General features: G+C 35.7%; 1 protein-coding gene across 50 annotated transcripts in view; it reads left to right on the top strand.

Moving 5' to 3' along the window:
• Positions 1-18451, top strand: part of magi2a (membrane associated guanylate kinase, WW and PDZ domain containing 2a) — a 332684-nt gene that overhangs the window by 216539 nt on the left and 97694 nt on the right. For all 50 annotated transcript variants that reach the window (NM_001327853.2, XM_087247179.1, XM_087247160.1 and 47 more), the window contains exons 5-6: positions 1223-1427; positions 8193-8272. In NM_001327853.2, the coding sequence (NP_001314782.1) occupies positions 1223-1427; positions 8193-8272 (285 nt within the window). The remainder of the gene's footprint in view (positions 1-1222; positions 1428-8192; positions 8273-18451) is intronic.

Genomic DNA, 18451 nt, shown 5'->3' with positions numbered 1-18451 from the left:
GCTACATTTTTGGGGAACTGCAAATATGTGCCTCTTTTCTGGATAATACAAACACTACAGGGTGATATGACACCGTCTACTTTTATTTAAAAATGAATCATTTAAAAGAACAAGTTATCAATGGATAAAGAATAGTTTTTGCTTGGTTCTTTACGCATCTTGATCCATAACGGAATGCGTTCACGTCAGCCGCTGTCAGTTTTAGGGGCTTTTACCAAACGGTCAGTTTGCTCAGTAGCTCGCCTTGTATGATGTTGTAATTTGGACTGGGATCAAGTTACTGGACGGTTACAGAAACCAGTTAAAAACAAAAAAGCTATGTGAAATCATAATAAAAGTATGCGCCTGTGATGCTTTTCTCTTCTTGTTTGGGGTGGGTTTAGGGAAGGGGTGTGTATTTAAGTCGATCATAAGGCTATTAATGCACAAAAATACAGCTGGTTCTCGCAGATGCACACAAGAAGGACATGCAAATCGCATGCATGAGAAATGTGGCTCTGTAACATTTGAGATTGGCAGAAATGTAAACACTGGCCTTTAGTGGATTTGGCAACAAGAGCTGCAAGCAGACGCCATTGGAGGCACATATTTCATGGTTTGCAAAAATGCAGCCCTTTGCAGGTATTCCCATTGAAACTGGGTATTGTACATGGGTATTTGACAAATAGACAGTTAAAAATGTTTTTAGAAAGAATTTTTTGGGAAGGAAAAATGTATATGGTATGTTTATGGAGTTTGAAGTATGATGTTTGTGAAAATACAAAAGGTTTATCAAATCACCTTTGGTGCTTCCTATGGTGTGACATGGCAAAAATGTACTCTTAATATTATACAAATATTGTGAGAGTGATTTATCTTAATTATTGGATGCTTATCTTCATATAGTGCTGTTTATTGTATATGAAATTGTATTTGAAAGTTTTTTTTATTATTTCTATGTTCCTATGATTGCATTTACTAAATAGACACTTAAATTATAGCCATGAGGTATTTATTAAGGATTTAAGGGTTTTCTTTTTTTATTTATAAGAGCTGTAATTTATTGAACTATTATTGAGACAGTCACATCATATCACATCATTTAAGATTAAGCTCAAAAATGTATTATACATTTTTGTCATGTTTGACAGTGAAAATACAACGTAAAGTCTACAGCCCATATACATGTACAAATGGCTTCTATTAAAAGCATTTTTTTCCTAAATTTTATTCCATTTTTTAGAGTCAAGTGAACATGAAGACAAGAGTACAGACGCCTCAGGAGAGATGGCTACCACATGCCCCTCCGAGACCTCCACAGATGCCCCTAAAGAAGATACAGAACCACCAAAATCGCCACCCAAACCAGATGAAAACGATGAACTGGGTCCTCTGCCAGATAACTGGGAGATGGCATACACTGAGAAAGGAGAAGTGTACTTTATAGAGTGAGTATATATATATTATTTCACATTATTGAACACTTTTCATGCTTTTGTTGCATACATTTCTATAGATTAAATATATAAATGAACTACAAATAATGTAGACATGGATTCATTTTCTCAGAAGAGAGAAGTTGTATGTCCCAGCGTGCGTATTCTATTCTATTCTATTCTATTCTATTCTATTCTATTCTATTCTATTCTATTCTATTCTATTCTATTCTATTCTATTCTATTCTATTCTTCTACTCTATGCTGTTTGTTTGTAAAAAAAAAAGCACTTATAATGTGTTAACACTAAAGTTTCTAAAGAAAAGTGCACTTCAAATATGGATGACAAACGTATTTAATGGAAAAAAAACATTTGCCTGAAAAAACACACATAATACAAAAAAGCACATAATACATTATTTTAATTAGTTTTTGCAGTTCTACTGTATGTGAACGAGAGTCATTTCGGCTGTCAAAACACATAAACATAATGTATAGTGTCTTATCAGATACAAATAAAGATCAGCCGTTGTGTACGAAACAATCACACTGCTGCTGTAACTAGTTTTCTTTCATTTAATAAGGGAAAAGGCTGCATTATAAATGTTGTTTTTTTTTCTGTGAAAATATTAAAACCTGTTGCGAGATTTACAATGCTAATAACTGTGGAAAGACATCATTATCATCACACTGTGTGAAAAAGGCTGCTTACAGTTCGAGTTTGAGTTATAGATTATAATTAGCTTTATTTAAAGGTGCATTCAGAGTTTTTCCCATTAAAAAATTACTTTTAAAAATTACTTTTTAAAATTACTTTTAAAAAGTAATTTTTGGAAAAATGTGTAAAAACACTCCCATGGAATGAGAAAACAACCATTAAGAAGCCAGTCATAACATTTAGCTAATGCAAGTTTATTATTGTTATCATTATTTATTTTTATTTTTTATGGACAATATGCCATTTTGGGTGCTGGCATATTGAGATCTCAATAACACAAAGAATACATATCCATGGTTAACTGTACTTACAGTAATACTGTGGCATCCGTTAGTGACTTTTCCTTCTAATGAAGGAAATGGAATGAAGGAATTCCAAGTAAACCTAAATTTACTACAGTAAGTGCATTTTTAAGTCTAGAGAAGAGAGTCTGTGTGTGTGTGTGTGTTGCATAGATTTTACCGGTCATTATTGAGTCTTTTTCTTCATGTGAGATAAAATTGGTCAATTAAAGGAGGCAAAAAGCCAACATATTCATTTTAAATGAGTAGTCCAATGTTCTTTCTAATTTCAGATAATGTACAAACCTGATTCTAAAAAAATTGGGACACTGTAAATTTTGATAGTAAATGATATGGAAGGTCCTCATTTTAATATTTTATTCAATATAGAACATAGATGACATGTCAAATGTCTAAACTACATCTTCCTCTTTATGATGTACCAATGTTTTCTATTTGTGAAAGATCTGGACTGCAGGTCTGGCCATTTCAGTACCTGGATCCGTCCTCTATGCTTCCATGATGTTATAATTGATGCAGTAAATGGTCTGGCATTGTCATGTTGGAAAATACAAGGACTTCTCTGAAAGAGACGAGATCTGGATGGGAGCATATGTTGTTCTAGAACTTGTATATACCGTTCAGCATTGATGGTGTCTTTCTAGATGTGTAAGCTGCCCATGCCAAACGCACTCATGCAACCCTATTCCATCAGAGATGCAGGCTTCTGAACCGGGGGCTGATAACAATTCGGGTTGTCCCTGTCCTTTTTAGTCCGGATGACATGGTGTTACAGTTTTCCCAAAATGAATTTGTCTGACCACAGAACAGTTTTCCACTTTGCCACAGACTATTTTAAATGAGCATTGGCCCAGAGCAAACACCTGCGCTTCTGGATCATGTTTAAATATGGCTTCTTTTTTGACCTATAGACTTTTAGCCGGCAGCAGCGAATGGCATGGTGGATTGTTTTCACCGACAATATTGTCTTGAAGTAGTCCTGAGCCTATATTGTGATTTCCATTAGAGTAGCATTCCTGTTTGTGATTCAGTGCCTTCTAAGGGCCTGAAGATCCAGTTTGGTTTTATGGCCTTAACTTTTACACACAGAGGTTGTTGCAGATTCTCTGAATCTTTGGAAGAAATTTTGCACTGTGTAGATGGTGATAACTTCTAACCCTTTGCAATTGTTTGCTGAGAAACTCCTTTCTGATATTGCTCCACTATTTTTTGGCACAGCATTGGGGATATTTGTGATCCTCTGCCCGTCTTGACCCCTCTTGGCACTGCTCTTCTTATACCCAATCATGTTGCAAATTGACCTTATAAGTGGAAAATTGGTCCTCCAGCTGTTATATGTGCATTTGACTTTTCTAGCCTCTTATTGCTACCTGTCCCAAATGTTTAGCTGTTTTGAAATCCAAAAGGAGCCAATATTTGGCCTGGAATTTTAAAATGTCTCTCTGTCAGCATTTGATATGTTATCTATATTATATTGTAAATAAAATATAAGTTTAGAAGATTTGCTAATTATTGCATTCCTTTTTAATTACAATTTATACAATGTCCCAACTTTTATTTGGAATCAGGTTTGTATGTGTGGTGGACTAATTTAAAACCTGAATCACCTAAATAAATCAAGGCAGCCAACACCACAGCAATCCACAACCTGAATTGTCTCTTTTAAATGCTGAAAATCTACTTGACAGCACTGCGCATTTCTGGAGATATGCCCAGTTATAGCATTTATCATTTGATCTTCATTTCATAAATCACAGCTGTCATGATCTATAACAGATATTCACAAGCATCTCCATTCAACACCCCAGTCTGTTTACTACATTTTGTAATAGTGCCAATGTATATTCCCACTGGCCATAAAGGGGCGCCCATTCAACTGCTTGTTAATGCAAATATCTTATCAGCCAGTTTGCACTGCATCACCTCATTGCATGTGAATAAGACTGAGAAAGAATGGTGAAAGGGATTGTTCACCCCAAGATGAAAATGTCTTCACCTTTTACTTGCAATCAAGTGCTTCTGTTGAACACAAAACAAGATATTCTGAAGAATGTTGGGAAAAAACAGCCATTGGCATATATAGTAAGAATAAAATGGAAGCCAATGGTTGATTTTTTTAACATACTTTAAATTATCTTCCCTTATGTCCAACAGAAGAAAGAAGCTCAACAGGCTTGGAATAAGTGGGAGATGAATACTATATATAATGACAGAATTTTTATTTTGGGGTGAAAAAATATCTCTTTAAGGGACTTGGGACTTTGTGACATGGTTCTTAATGTCAGAAGGGGTTTATAGTTAATAATTAAAAAAAGAGAGAGTAAATATCCAGAAAGTAGCAATTCTGTGTGGAGAAATTTTGATGTCTGAAGAGAATAATTAGATGGAAAGGCAACAAAAACCATGTGATTATTGTAGTATTACACTTATAAATCAGTTTTTATTTTGATACTACTTTTTAAATTTTACTGTATCGTTTTAATTTTTATTTTGTAAACACATAGCCCAGGGATCAAGGCTTTTGCCAAACAAGCTTATTACCAATCATCAAGTGTGAACTCTTGAATTATATTTTACCAGAGTTACCAGAACATGACCGGTGTGGACCAGAGCAAAGTTTAGTGTTTGCACAGCTAAGTTTAACTCATGTGCAAAATGTGGTGTTTCATGAGCACTCTCCTTAGGTGTAATGCATTTTATACTGCAAAAACTCCATATTGTATGTTTCTACCCTTAAACCCAACCAAATTTTAAATGTGACGTATGTTAAGTTGGGAATGTTAGGTAATTTAATAAAGTATGATTAAATTACAAGGACACATACACCACCATTACAATGTTGGCCATGCCCATGTCATTATACAAATTTCTGTCTTTGTAAATCACTAAAACCAGCACACACACACACACACACGCACATACAATTTCGCATATGCTATGTCATCTTGTACACAAAATTGTGTGTGTGTGTGTTCAGTTCTCAAAGTGTGACTCCACAGCTCTGTTTTTTCTACAGGGACAGTAGTTATTTTCTGGTGTATCGAAGCTGTATGTGAGTGACTCCGAATGATGCGAGGACAGTCTGTCACTGCTTCATGTAACACACACACATACAGTTTGCACTAGCCCACACAGTGTGACTATTGGGGATTTAATGGAGTTGTCAAGCAGCCAATGGCGCCTTGTTTTTCTCGATCTCCCTCACAGACGGAGCGTCTTTAATTCTCAAACTGTAGACACTTCTCCATATGTCTGTTTCTCACCATGAACACGAGCGCACACACAAATGCACTCAGTCATACTGGACCAGATTAATCACGACAAAGCGTTTTTCTTTTTTTTTTTTACATGCATTTAGTCACATTTAAACTCCCAAAGCCACTGAACATAAGCTGCGGAAGTGCATCATGCCAATAGAGCGTCCTTTAATATGGTTTTATATTAAATACATTTTCTTTTCTGTAAGAGGCAGATGAAACAGCAAGAGTCGCTAGGGAGGATGACACAAACTAAAAGACAGAGACGCGGGGCAGAAGTGTGTGGAGTGTCATAGATAGCAAGCACATCAAAGGTGCACCATCTTTTCGCCCCTGGCTGCAATTTCTCTGGCCAGTCGCTTGGCATGGAGCCGTCAGTTGAGTCCCATTACAGAGACAGTGGAGCCTACATTTCTCCCACTGATCTCAGAGCTTTCTCAGAGTTTTCTTTTATTTTTCTTCTTTTTTTTCAGCAGCTTTAGATAAAAAATGTGCCTCAGGGAGGAAGACACTACGCCTCAAAACATTTATTTTCTATTTTTCCATTTGTTTATTTGATGTATTTCTTTCTTTCTTTCTTTCTTTCTTTCTTTCTTTCTTTCTTTCTTTCTTTCTTTCTGTCTTTCTGTCTTTCTTTCTTATTTATTTATTATTTATTTATGCTTTTTGTTTTGTTTTTACCTTAATTTTTTTTTTCTTTTTTTACATTTAAGGCAAAGTTTTTAAGATTTTAGCATTAAAATATTTAAAAATGATTGTGCAATACTTCTATTATTACCCGTAGATGCTGGATTCATGCCGTTAGGAAATGTGGATGTTGAGTGCCACTCATGTTTGCTGTCAATGTTTGTGGAATCTATTGCCAAAATAACTTAATGAAGCAAAAAATATACAGGTAATTCAAATGGACAAAGACAATTTTGTTACAAGATGTGTGAAAAAGCAAGGATTGGTATTGACATTTTCAAAATAAAGATCATAACAAGCTTGTATTTTTTTTATAGTTACATAGAATGTTAGGTTAACTTTAACTAAGACAAACTTTGCATTTTTACCTCTCAGACAGCATTCATTCATAACATTCATAACAACCAAAAGGCAAGGTAAGCGGCCACTTAGGGCCCCAGGACATTTAAGGGCCCCCAAATAAATACCTAGAAGTATAAATTACATCTATAAATTTTAAAAAACATAATTTTCTATCATATTTTGTATGATGAGGGTCTAAAAAAAAAAAAGTTTAACATTTATTACACATGCACAAATGTGTCCCCGCCCTAAATCATGGAGGAATTCAGCAGTCAAATCAGGATTAAAAATATAGTTTTATAGTATAGTAAAAATAAAGTATAGTTTTAAAAAACTAATAGTTTAGATATCATTTTTAGTTGTTCATTTTAAGAAAACAAATACAAATCCTTTACATGTTGTTATTATTATTTTGCATTAAGACAAAATGTAGAAATAAAAACAGATAAATAAATTGTTTAAAAATAAAATAAAATGTAAAAGGTGCATTTTAGGACTTTTGGGCCTCAAGGCTGGAATTGATTAGGGCCCCCAAATCACTAAATCTGCTGATGAGAACAACTTTATAGAACTTACTTTGTTATCTTGAAATCCAGCATGTATCAAAATCTCGCACCCACATTGACATTTAGAGTACTATACAAATCCACACTACTTCTTATGCTAATGTTAATAGTGGTTTACCTGAAACAAAAAGAAAAAAAAAAAAATGTTTCCATAGTTATTGCTCAGTAAATGTGGACATTTCTGGACTGCGTACACTTGAGAATCAGCTCAACATAATTGTACCAAATGAATGTAAAGGTAATTACCATAATTGACTGATTAACAAGATGTTCATATTTTATGAAACACAGAGAAGGGTTGAATCAACATTCTCTTTCTCTCTCACACACACACATTTGCGTCATCAAGTTGCTGTAGTGACTCTCATTTAGATTGCCGTCATTAGAGGACTATGACTCAACATTTCAGATGCTGTCAAAACTTTATGGAAGGCTAAGACAAATTTTTGAATGCAATTAATTAGCTGTTTATGAGCATGTAAGGCACCAAATTCTGCCAACTACTATTTATTTATTTGTTTATTATTGGATTGGTCTCAAACCCAAATTGGAAAAAGAAAAAGAAACACTTTATGCGTGCCAAACTTTTATTTCCACTCAGGTTAAATGTTCCTCGCTCATAGAGTGAGTCAATCACATCTTCCTCAGCGCGTCTCTCCTCCTCCTCCTCTTTCATGCTGTGCTAATGAGAAGCTTACAGCTAATTAAAAGTATCGATTGCCGTTTTGTTAAGCTAAACTTTTTTCTCACCCTCGTTTAGAGATGAGATCTCCGGAGACTTCCTTTCAGTCTCTCTTGTCTCCTCTGCTTGATGATTTACAGTAGCAGTTTGCTGCACTCTCATCTCTCTCTCTTGCTTCTTCTTAATCTCTTTTCTCTTTCTGCTTCATTTCTCTTCTCTCCAGCCACAATACGAAGACAACATCCTGGTTGGACCCCCGGCTCGCAAAGAAAGCAAAGCCCCCCGAAGAATGCAAGGAAAATGGTTAGTGCTTATCTTTCATTTCTGTTTATTATGTTTCGACTCTGTTTGCTTTACTTTTCAAACTGGTCCAGAGGCTGTGTTTTAGTGATTTCCACCATAGAAGTCGTATTAAGCAAGATGTGGAGGGGAAATGGCTTATTGCTTTTGGAAAGTCTTTTGTGATAAAAGACCAATGTTCCTCAGAGTTCATTAGCTTAACTGCAGGACCTTAATAGCAGCTAAGCAAAGTAACAATCAGATATCTTGTTTTATGATTTGAATGGGACAATCGGGAACTAATGTACAGTAAAGAGTATATCAATATGTTGCTTTCATTCACTTCATTCTTAAGTTAAGCGTGACTAATGGTATTGCTCATACTGTAGGTGCAACTGTTCGAAGAGAAATGCGCTATTGGTTTTTTAAGTAGTTGGACAGTTTTCTTTGATAGACAATAAAACAGGTCACACAAAATCATTGAGGAGCAAAAGCAGCAAACACTGTTCAGCGGAGAGCAGTTTAGCTCAACCCTAATCAAATGGTAAGGTCTGGAAGGTAAGCCCCTCAGGAAGTTTAAAGCTGTTGTTGTAGAAACTTGGGGTTACATTTCGTGCTGTGCTCTGGTGAACTGTCACCTGTCAACCATCTAGAACTAATCACAGTTGCCCTAGCCAACACCCAGAACACAATGAAAAGCAGTTAGCAATGTTCTAGACACCAATCTCAAGTTGCAGACAACCACTTATCTACTTTATAGTGTAGCAGTCACTCAGACCACACTAGTAAACACTTGAAAGTACATTAGTAACCCTTACCACTCATTTAGTTCTTGCTCAAAGGACTCAAGGGTATTGATTATGGAAAAAATTCCTGGTTATTAATTTCTTCCATCTACAATCCATGCCAGAGCCAGGATTTAAACCTCTGACCTTTGGATCACAAGTCCAACTGTTTTACCTTGGCTCCCCTGAGCCGTTGAGCCGTTGCATAACTTTGGTACAGAAGTGACAAGCTTTGCTTGAATCAGCATTAGTTTAGCACGTGGTTCTCAACCGCTACAGAATTTAGCTCCAACCCTAATCAAACACTAGACAAGCTAATCAATTGAGTTTGAACAGGGCTGGAGCTAAACTCATGAATTTACTTCTAACCTGCTCCAAACATTAATTCATTCATTCATTCGTTTTCTTGTCGGCTTAGTTCCTTTATTAATCCAGGGTCGGCACAGTGGAATGAACCGCCAACTAATCCAGCACGTTTTTACGCAATGGATGCCATTCCAGCCATAACCCATTTCTGGGAAACATCCACACACAAACACTAATACACTTTGGACAATTTAGCCTACCCAATTCACCTGTACCGCATGTCTGTGGACTGTGGGGGAAACCGGAGCACCTGGAGGAAACCCATGCAAACGCAGAGAGAACATGCAAACTCCACACAGAAACACCAACTGAGCCAAGGTTCAAACCAGCGACCTTCTTGCTGCGAAATGACAGCACTACAAACTATGCCACTGCGCCGCACAAACATTCATTCATTCATTCATTTTCCTTCGGTTTAGTCCCTTATTTATCAGGGGTCGCCACAGCGGAATGAGCCACCAACTGTTCCACCATATGTTTTACACAGCAGATTCCTTACCAGTCGCAACCCAATGCTGGGAATCATCCATACACTCTCACATTCACACACACTCATATACTATGGCCAATTTTAGTTGATCCAATTCTTCTATAGCGCATGTCTTTGGACTGTTGGGGAAACTGGGGCACCTGGAGGAAACCCACATGAACATGGTGAGAACATGCAAACTCCACACAGAAATGCCAACTGGCCCAGCCAGGACTCGAATCAGCGACGTTCTTGATAGTGTTATCCACTAAGCATCCTTGCCACCACTGCTCAAAACACACTTCCCTAAATGTACCTAGTGAGTCATTGATTAGCTAGCTACACATTGCATGTGTTTGAATGGAAGTCTATGGGGCGAAAGGTGCAGTGTGACCGCAGATTTAGAAACGTGAGTGCCATTTATAAAACATTCCAGCTATCAGAGATTTTATAAAACAAAGCAAATAAAATGCACTCTTAGTGCCTTGCTACACTGCCAGCATTTTTAAAAAGTGGTTAACAGAAAAAGAACAGTGCTCAATTTTCTTTAGCAAAAAAAAAAAAAACACTTATGTGGACAGGCACCCTTATAGTAACTTTCTGGTAAAAAGAAAGACATTAGTTAGCTTGTTCAGATGTCATTGTTTAGGGTTAACTAAACTCGTCAGGACTGTTTACATCTTACACACAATTCATGCATTTTTGTCTGATTGGATAGCTGTCTGATCATGTGAAAATGCCCTCCAAAATGCATTCGAGTCTAATATAAATTTGATAACTTAAACCACTTTAGGAGGTGGTCTGGAATGCATTCCTGATTAAGCTGGACAGGTCTAAATGCATCTGGTTGTTAAAAGCACATTTTGAGTGAAAAAGTATAATTTACTCCTACCAAAATTAATAAATAAATAAATAAATAAATGAGAGAGCATGTTATAGGCTAAACATAGTCAGATAACAGTGCTTATGCAAAATGCAACAGCAACACCACATATGGAAATTTGTTTCATTTTATTTCATTTCATTTTCATTCTGACTGATTATTAACCTTTAAGTGGTAAAATTAGATGTCAATGTTACTTTTATATCAAATGGCAGCATTTACATGAGAACAAATTACCTCTGTGAATGGAGAGGAAAGATAAAATAAAAATATGGTGTTTCGTTTGTTTACAGAGTCACAGTGTTTTCTTTTTGGTTGAGTAGCCTGTACACAAAATAATGTTAACCCTTTACAGTTTTAAATGATGTCTTGCATGTATCTGAATGACAAAAATGGATGTTTAATTTAGCCTGTAATTTCGGTAATCACGGAATACAGCACAGAATGCATTTGTGCTGGTGTTTTACAAAGCCTCCTGTGGCCTACATATCAAATGAATTGTATGCTGTATACGATGTAATGGTTATGTTACAGCTTACATCATAATAATTTAATAAAATTCATGCCTGACACCTTAGTCAACGAAACCTAGTCAAAAAATTTGCATGTAGCGTGGGATTTGAAGTTCAGATTTATATCCATTTAACAGATTTATGTGGCTAAAAGTAAATGGAAACGTTTTAAAAATCAGATAGACATCCAATCAAAGAAAATGCACAAAGTGACTAGGTATAAATACCCCCCCTTAGTAAATTACAGTGGAAGACCAGAGATAAGAACACATGCTCTCTATAATCTGTTTCATAATGTTCTACCAACCCCTGGGAAAACCTTATACATGTACCTGCTTCTACATTTTCTAGTGGTTGCAAACAGTGGGTACAAAAATACACTCTTTGGGTGTTTAATCTATACCTTTAAATTGCCAATTTGATTCCTTTAGGGATTATAATTTACAAAGATGTAACATTACAGTGACAGCTTTTGTACTTTTTGCCAAGACTTTAGAAACTGTATAACATCACATTGACAACAACTAAGACCATTGTAACTTATTAGACAGCAAAATACTTTTATAACTACTTGCATTGACAATAGCCTACAACACCTTAGCACTGAAGTGGCAGGTTGCTTGTGTACCAGATTCACCAAGAGCACAATGTTCTACTAATCATCCAGAACACCCTAGAACTGGCCCTAAATATACTGAAAAAAACTGAAAAAAAATTATATATATATATATATATATATATATATATATATATATATATATATATATATATATATATATATATATATATATATATATATATATATATATAAATATCTTGGGAAACACATAACAATGCCCTTGCATTTACGTTCTAGAGCTAGAGATGTTCCAAAATGAAAATTGTAAACTTTGTCTCAGAATTTGGTGGGTCTGTTGTTGGAAAGCACGTTCAGTCATGAATAATTAATAAGCAGGGTCTTCTCATAGGAAAAGAAAACTCAGTTTGTAAAAATTAATGAAGCACCAACGTGTAATCAATCTACTTGCAGTTGAGTGCTACGTCACAGATTTTGATCCCGTCCCAATAATGATTTTAAACCCGGAAGATGAAATTAGAGAGTGTCATGTTGGCTTAGTGGTTAGCACTGTCACCTCACAGCAAGAAGGTCGCTGGTTTAAGTCCTGGCTGGGCCAGTTGGCATTTCTGTGGGGAGTTTGCATGTTCTCCCCATGTTCACATGGGTATTCCCCACTGTGCTTTAAGTGAATTGGATAAACTAAATTGTTCGTAGTGTATGAGTGTGTGTGTGAATGAGTGTTTCCCACTACTGGGTTGTGGCTGGAAGGACATCTGCTGTGTAAAACATGCAGAAATAGTTGCCGGTTCTCAAATGCCTATAAAATTCTATTCTTGATTAACTTGTTCAGTGTTTGATGCTGATTTAAGCATATGCTGGAATAGTTGTTGGTACATTCCGCTGTGGCAACCTCTGAAATGAAATGAAAAATGGTGAAATTGGCATACAAAGCTTAAAATTATTCAGTTTCCCCCACAATTAAAGCTCACAATTGTTGTTTTAATTGATGCACAACACTCATAAATCTGTTAAAATCTCAAAAAAAAGTCCTCAGGGGTTTCTTGAATCTTTAAACCAGCTCAGAATCAGCAAGAACCAGCTTAAACTAGCGCCATTTGTCAAAACTAGCATTTGCTGTTTTTTTTTATTTCCAGCAGGTACACATAGCCACGCCCTACCAACCCTATTGCAATGCCCTAGCAATCACTCTACCATCAAGGTAGTTAATTTTACACTCTGAAACTAAATCTCCCCTCTACTCACCTCTCACTCTACTTTGACCTTATAAGTGTGTTTGTGAAATGATCTTGAACAGAAGTCTCTGAAAATGAATGCTGTTAAATGAACCATGTCTGCAAGAGCATTCGCCACTGTTGTGGATTTACTCTCCACTAGCTTCCTCCCAGTTCACACAATCCTAAGCTTCATGTTTGTGGTATAATCAAGAGTGCCAGAGCATCAGGGGCTGCTTGTTAGCATGCATGTGCGAAACAGCGCATTTCATATGTCAGCGGATTCCCGCAGTTCAAAGGCCTGTCAGCCGGCGTTGTGAAAACACTCATCACTGCGGATTTGCACGGACGCGTGCGTTGCGTAACTCGGCCGCCCTCTTTTGTTTCGAAACCGAAGGGAAGACACGGCTCCGGATGCAAATCAAAGTCGTCTGCTGTTTCTTTAATACTGTCACACTCATGTTCCTAGACTGTTTGTTTGCCTGTGAATATTCACCACAGCATCGAGTTTCACCGTCGTCTCTCCTGTTTACCTGTCATCTCGCCTTTCTCCCTGTGTCGACGTTGCTCTCTGATGGTTACGAATTCCCTGGGTTTGCGAGTGAATGAATAAGCACAACTAACATGCCTTTCTGTGTCTGTCGCTCGCGTTTCATTGCATTTCATCATTTCTGAAGCCATCACTGTCAGCAAGCTCTTCGAAAAAAATATAACGCACTCGCCGAGAACAGGTGGAGATATGATTACAGAAACAGATGCATGGATGGATTGATGGATGGATGCGGCTTTACCAGTTGACAGCTGTGTCATCGCAGGAATTATTTTTGTTTTCTCAGTGATATTTTACAAATTAGCTAAATTAATGAACAAAATGTACAAACAGTGTCGCATAACAACACATGGCGGTGTGATTTTCAGAGATGTTTATTCATGCAAGTTGCATGAGGTGGCAATTTGGTGCCATTGTGCGTTTTTGGAAAAACGTAAAGCCTACTGTTTTTTTTTTTTTTCTGAAGCTGTAACAATTGAGCTTGGATTTGAAATGGAATATTCTGGTTCATAAACGTCCCTTGATACAGTAGCAGCATTTCTTTAGGAGATATTGCGTTCACTTTTGTGCATTTTCTCTTGAGTAATTAGTTTAGCTGCCATCAGAAGCTGTTTTATCCCTGGTAAATGCTCGCAGTCACATAATTCTGTTCGTTTGAAGGAACGTTGGGTTTTGGGCAATCCTTCTTTCTCTCCAAAAATTGGAATGCCAAAAGTTACAGAGGGTGTTTCTAATGCCTGAATAAAGCAGTACGCTCCCATTCATCTCAGTGGCAGTTGTTCGTCTGAAATACGCAAGATGTTGGCATTATTGCTTCACAGGCACTTCTGGAGACCATTTTTTATTACTTGCTGCAAAGCCTATGTTCATCTTTTTAAGAGTCAAGCATTTAGGTTCCAGTAGTAAAAATCTTTTCTTTTTCTTAATATAGTCCAAAAAAAAAAAAAAATGTTACAGTGCTGTCACTGTGATGCTACCTTTTTATTTAAGTACCTATATACAAAAATACAATACAAAAATAAATACATATAACAAATATTATATTTGTGTTTATTTATTATTTATTTAATAAATTTTATTTACATTACTATCATTTTATTATTATTAAAGAATTAGAGACTTTTGCACTCTCAGTAAGAGGAAAGAAAAAAAAAAAATCACACTTTTTAGAGACATCCAACATTTTAAGCCTGGTAATCTAGCAACTACAATATAATTACACTGTTTTCCATTACATTGTGGTTGAATCTATGTACCCACTATTAGCAGGTCATAATTTCTTATTTTGCGTACTTATTTAAGTCTACTAGTAATCTGGATATCAGGGTTTCCGCGGGGTCTTAAAAAGTGCTAACATGTCTTAAATTTCAAAACCTACATCTTTAGGGCTTAAAAAGTCTTAAATCTACTGAACTGTTGTGTTGTAGGTTTTAAATCTTTTTTAACAGGTCTTCAATTTTAATTTGTTCATGTATAGCTAGCCAATCTGGCCATTAAGACCCATACAATCACCAACAATCCATCTCAATAAAACTTTTCATTTTAAAATAGCATTTAATTACTTTCATTATGCTGCGTTCCCACCAGATGCAAAGACGTAAATAGACATCCTGTGATGCGATACGCGTGAATGAGGAGGCGTAAATGATACGTTTCGCGCAAAATCTAAACTTTAGCAGACATTCACACCGTGTTAACCAATCAGGAGCTTTCTCTTGTAGGGGCGTGATTATAACATAGCACTTTTTGTTGGTGTCCTGGGGGAAAATCCTCCTGCCAACACCGGACAACAGTTGATCAAACTGAGCTTGGCTCAATCTGAAGCACCGCTGAAAATCTCCATCCTCCAGGTTTATGGAGGAGTTTATGAACTCAAAGAGAACCTCTGAATGGATCTAGTAGACTCAGACACTGCTCCAAACAATTTGACACTGTTTTTCAGTCTTCACAAAGCACATAAACATAGCTATTCTCAATAAAATCCATGTTAGCCATTTGGCAATGAAGCCAGAATCACTGGGCAGACAAAAGCTCTGCCCATGATGCAAATCGGTGTCTATTGTGAAGTGAATTTGATCCACACCTTTAGCGCATTTTAGTGGATTACACGTCTATTTACACACGAATAGCACTATTTTTATGCGCATGCCACGTCTTGTGTGAATGCGGCATTACAGTAACATTTGTTTAAAAGTGTTCCATGTATTTACTGCTGAGAATACTGACCTGACCTCTTTTTTTTATTAAATTATTGTTATTGTAGACAGAATTAATTGACAGCTATGTTTTGTTCTATTCTTAGTAAAGGTTATAGGGTTTGTGAATGAATATATTTAAAAATTACAAAAAAATATTCAAACTAAATTATTATTAGTCTATTATTAAATGTATAAATTTGTAATAATTTTTTGATAGGCCAAGTAAAAATCTTTTCTAACTGGGATATTTGAAAAAATAAATCCTTAGCATTTAGCCCTGCGCAAGTCTAAAATGTCATTCATAATGGTCTTAAAAATTGTCTTAAAAAGTCAAATTTAACTTGGTGAAACCTGCAGAATCCCTGGTATATACCTTTTGTCACCTATTCTTTTTAGTAAGGACATTTGCTATTGTAAGAAGCAACAATAGTCCTTGTTGAAGGTTCTCAACTCCTGAGTTTGTGTCAGAGGTAGACATTTGTGGCCTTATTGAAGGGTGCTATTTTGGAAGAGAAGGTGGCAGACAGCTAAACATGACAATGCAGACTTTAGTGTTTTTTTATATGGTAGCACACAAACACACTCCATCCCTCAATGATCCTTCAGTAAGGCATGAGGAAGAAAGAGTAAAATAGACTTTCATCCCCGTCATGTTTAAAAGCATTCAGCAGGCAACCATCTCTCCTCCCATCCTCCCTCGTCCTTCAATCTGCTGTCAGCTCTTTATTTCTGCATCAGTAATTAGTAATCTAGCAGCATAATCAACACCTCCAAAGCAGAGGAGGTCGAGTCATCTGTAAACTTTTCACTTTATGTTACATGTAAGTTTTGTGACAGGTGAACCGATGGACTGTTCATTGCAAGTGACAGTAAATATATATTTTTGGGGTGCACAAGATTTACATTTGAATTAAATTATGTATTACGTTAGTTCTTTCTAGATGGTTAGGTGTTTTTGTTTTTCGTTTAGAAAGGCCCATCATCTTAAAGATTAAAGGGGGTTTGCTTTTAGATAAAATAATTTACCAAATACCAGACTGTAAACTGGGAAGATATGAAAGTGTTTTCTATTTTTGATTAGTGTCTTTTAAAAATGGGATTTATTTATTTATCTATTTATTTATTTATTTATTTATTTATTTATTTATTTATTTATTTATTTATTTATTTATATATTTATTTTTGTAAAAATTGTAGATTATTAACTGATTTTGATCTCTACTGATTGTTGTTTTTATTTGTTATGAATTATGATGATGCTAAAACATTCACCAATATTAAGAAATTAAATTTTTACAATTAAGCTTAAACTAAACTAATAAAATAATAGGTTCCGTGTTTTCCATGTACAGTTGAAGGTAAAATTATTAGCCCGTAAAAGTTTTTATTCTTTTTTCAAATATTTCTCAAGTAATGTTTAACAGAGCAAAGATATTTTCACAGTATTTCCTATAATGTTGTTATGCGGTGACACAGTGGGTAGTGCTGTCACCTCACAGCAAGAAGGTCGCTGATTCGAGCCTCGGCTGAGTTTGTTGGCATTTTTGTGTGGAGTTTGCATGTTCTTCCCGTCTTCGTGTGGGTTTGCTCCGTGTGCTCCGGTTTCCCCCACAGTCCAAAACATGTTATATAGGTGAATTGGGTAAGCTAAATCTTTCGTGGTGTATGTGTGTGAATGAGAGTGCTACAGAACAAACCACTGTTGTCCATTGACTTGGCTAATTAACCAAACTAGCCTAGTTAACCTAACTAACCTGGTTAGGCCTTGCATTTTTATGCTGAATATTAGTATTTGGCAGAATAACTTTTAAAATATTATATACAGTCATCATGGCAAAGACAAAAGAAATTAGTTGTTAGAAATTAGTTATTAAAAGTTATGTTTAGAAATGTGTTGAAAAAATTATAAAAATTTTGACTGCAACTGTGTACAGAATCACTTACAGTTTTTCTCAATTGCTTTGGCTCAATTCTCAATTGAATTTTTTTATTTTTTTAAATCTCTGAACAATTAGCTTATTGTTTACTTTAGAGCGGCATTTCTTATTAATTTAGGCAAATTGCAAATGCTTTGGCACATGTTTGCAAACAGTAAGTACTGTACCATTTTCTGTAGTTTGGATAAAAACTAACTGTATATGGCTTGTTAATCAAAACTGATAAATCAAATCTCACTCAAACTCTTCACAACTTCTCAATCATTATTTATCGTGTTAGCCATGACACTCAAAACAATCCATTAATTTATCAAACATTTGTATACACACTTTTAAACCATTAATATCTGATATTGACCATAAATATCTGATATTTTCATTGTTTGTATGTCCGCTAAATTGGTAAATGGCCTCTAATTAAAATGGTTGACTAATTTTCTATGGTTGACTATCATGGTGAAAAAAAACAACTAATCTTTTTGGCCAGTGAGGCTCACACGATGACAAATACACTTTATGTTTTGGTGACCTTGGCCAAATTACTGACACAATAACTAGACTTTGAAACATGAATGAAATGTTTTGGGTGAATAACTACATTTTGCAGACATGCAATGAAGATCCAGCAAACAGTTTTGAAATTTGTACTCACAGTTTAGAGAATGTTAAGACTATTTTGAAAAATGTGCCAGAGCAATTGAGAAAATCTGTT

The sequence above is a fragment of the Danio rerio genome, chromosome 4 (genome assembly GCF_052040795.2).
Source record: "Danio rerio strain M-AB ecotype USA chromosome 4, GRCz13ab, whole genome shotgun sequence".
In the NCBI taxonomy this organism is placed as follows: domain Eukaryota; kingdom Metazoa; phylum Chordata; class Actinopteri; order Cypriniformes; family Danionidae; genus Danio; species Danio rerio.
Note: the sequence above shows the minus strand (reverse complement) of the source record. Positions and strands in the feature narration are given on the sequence as shown.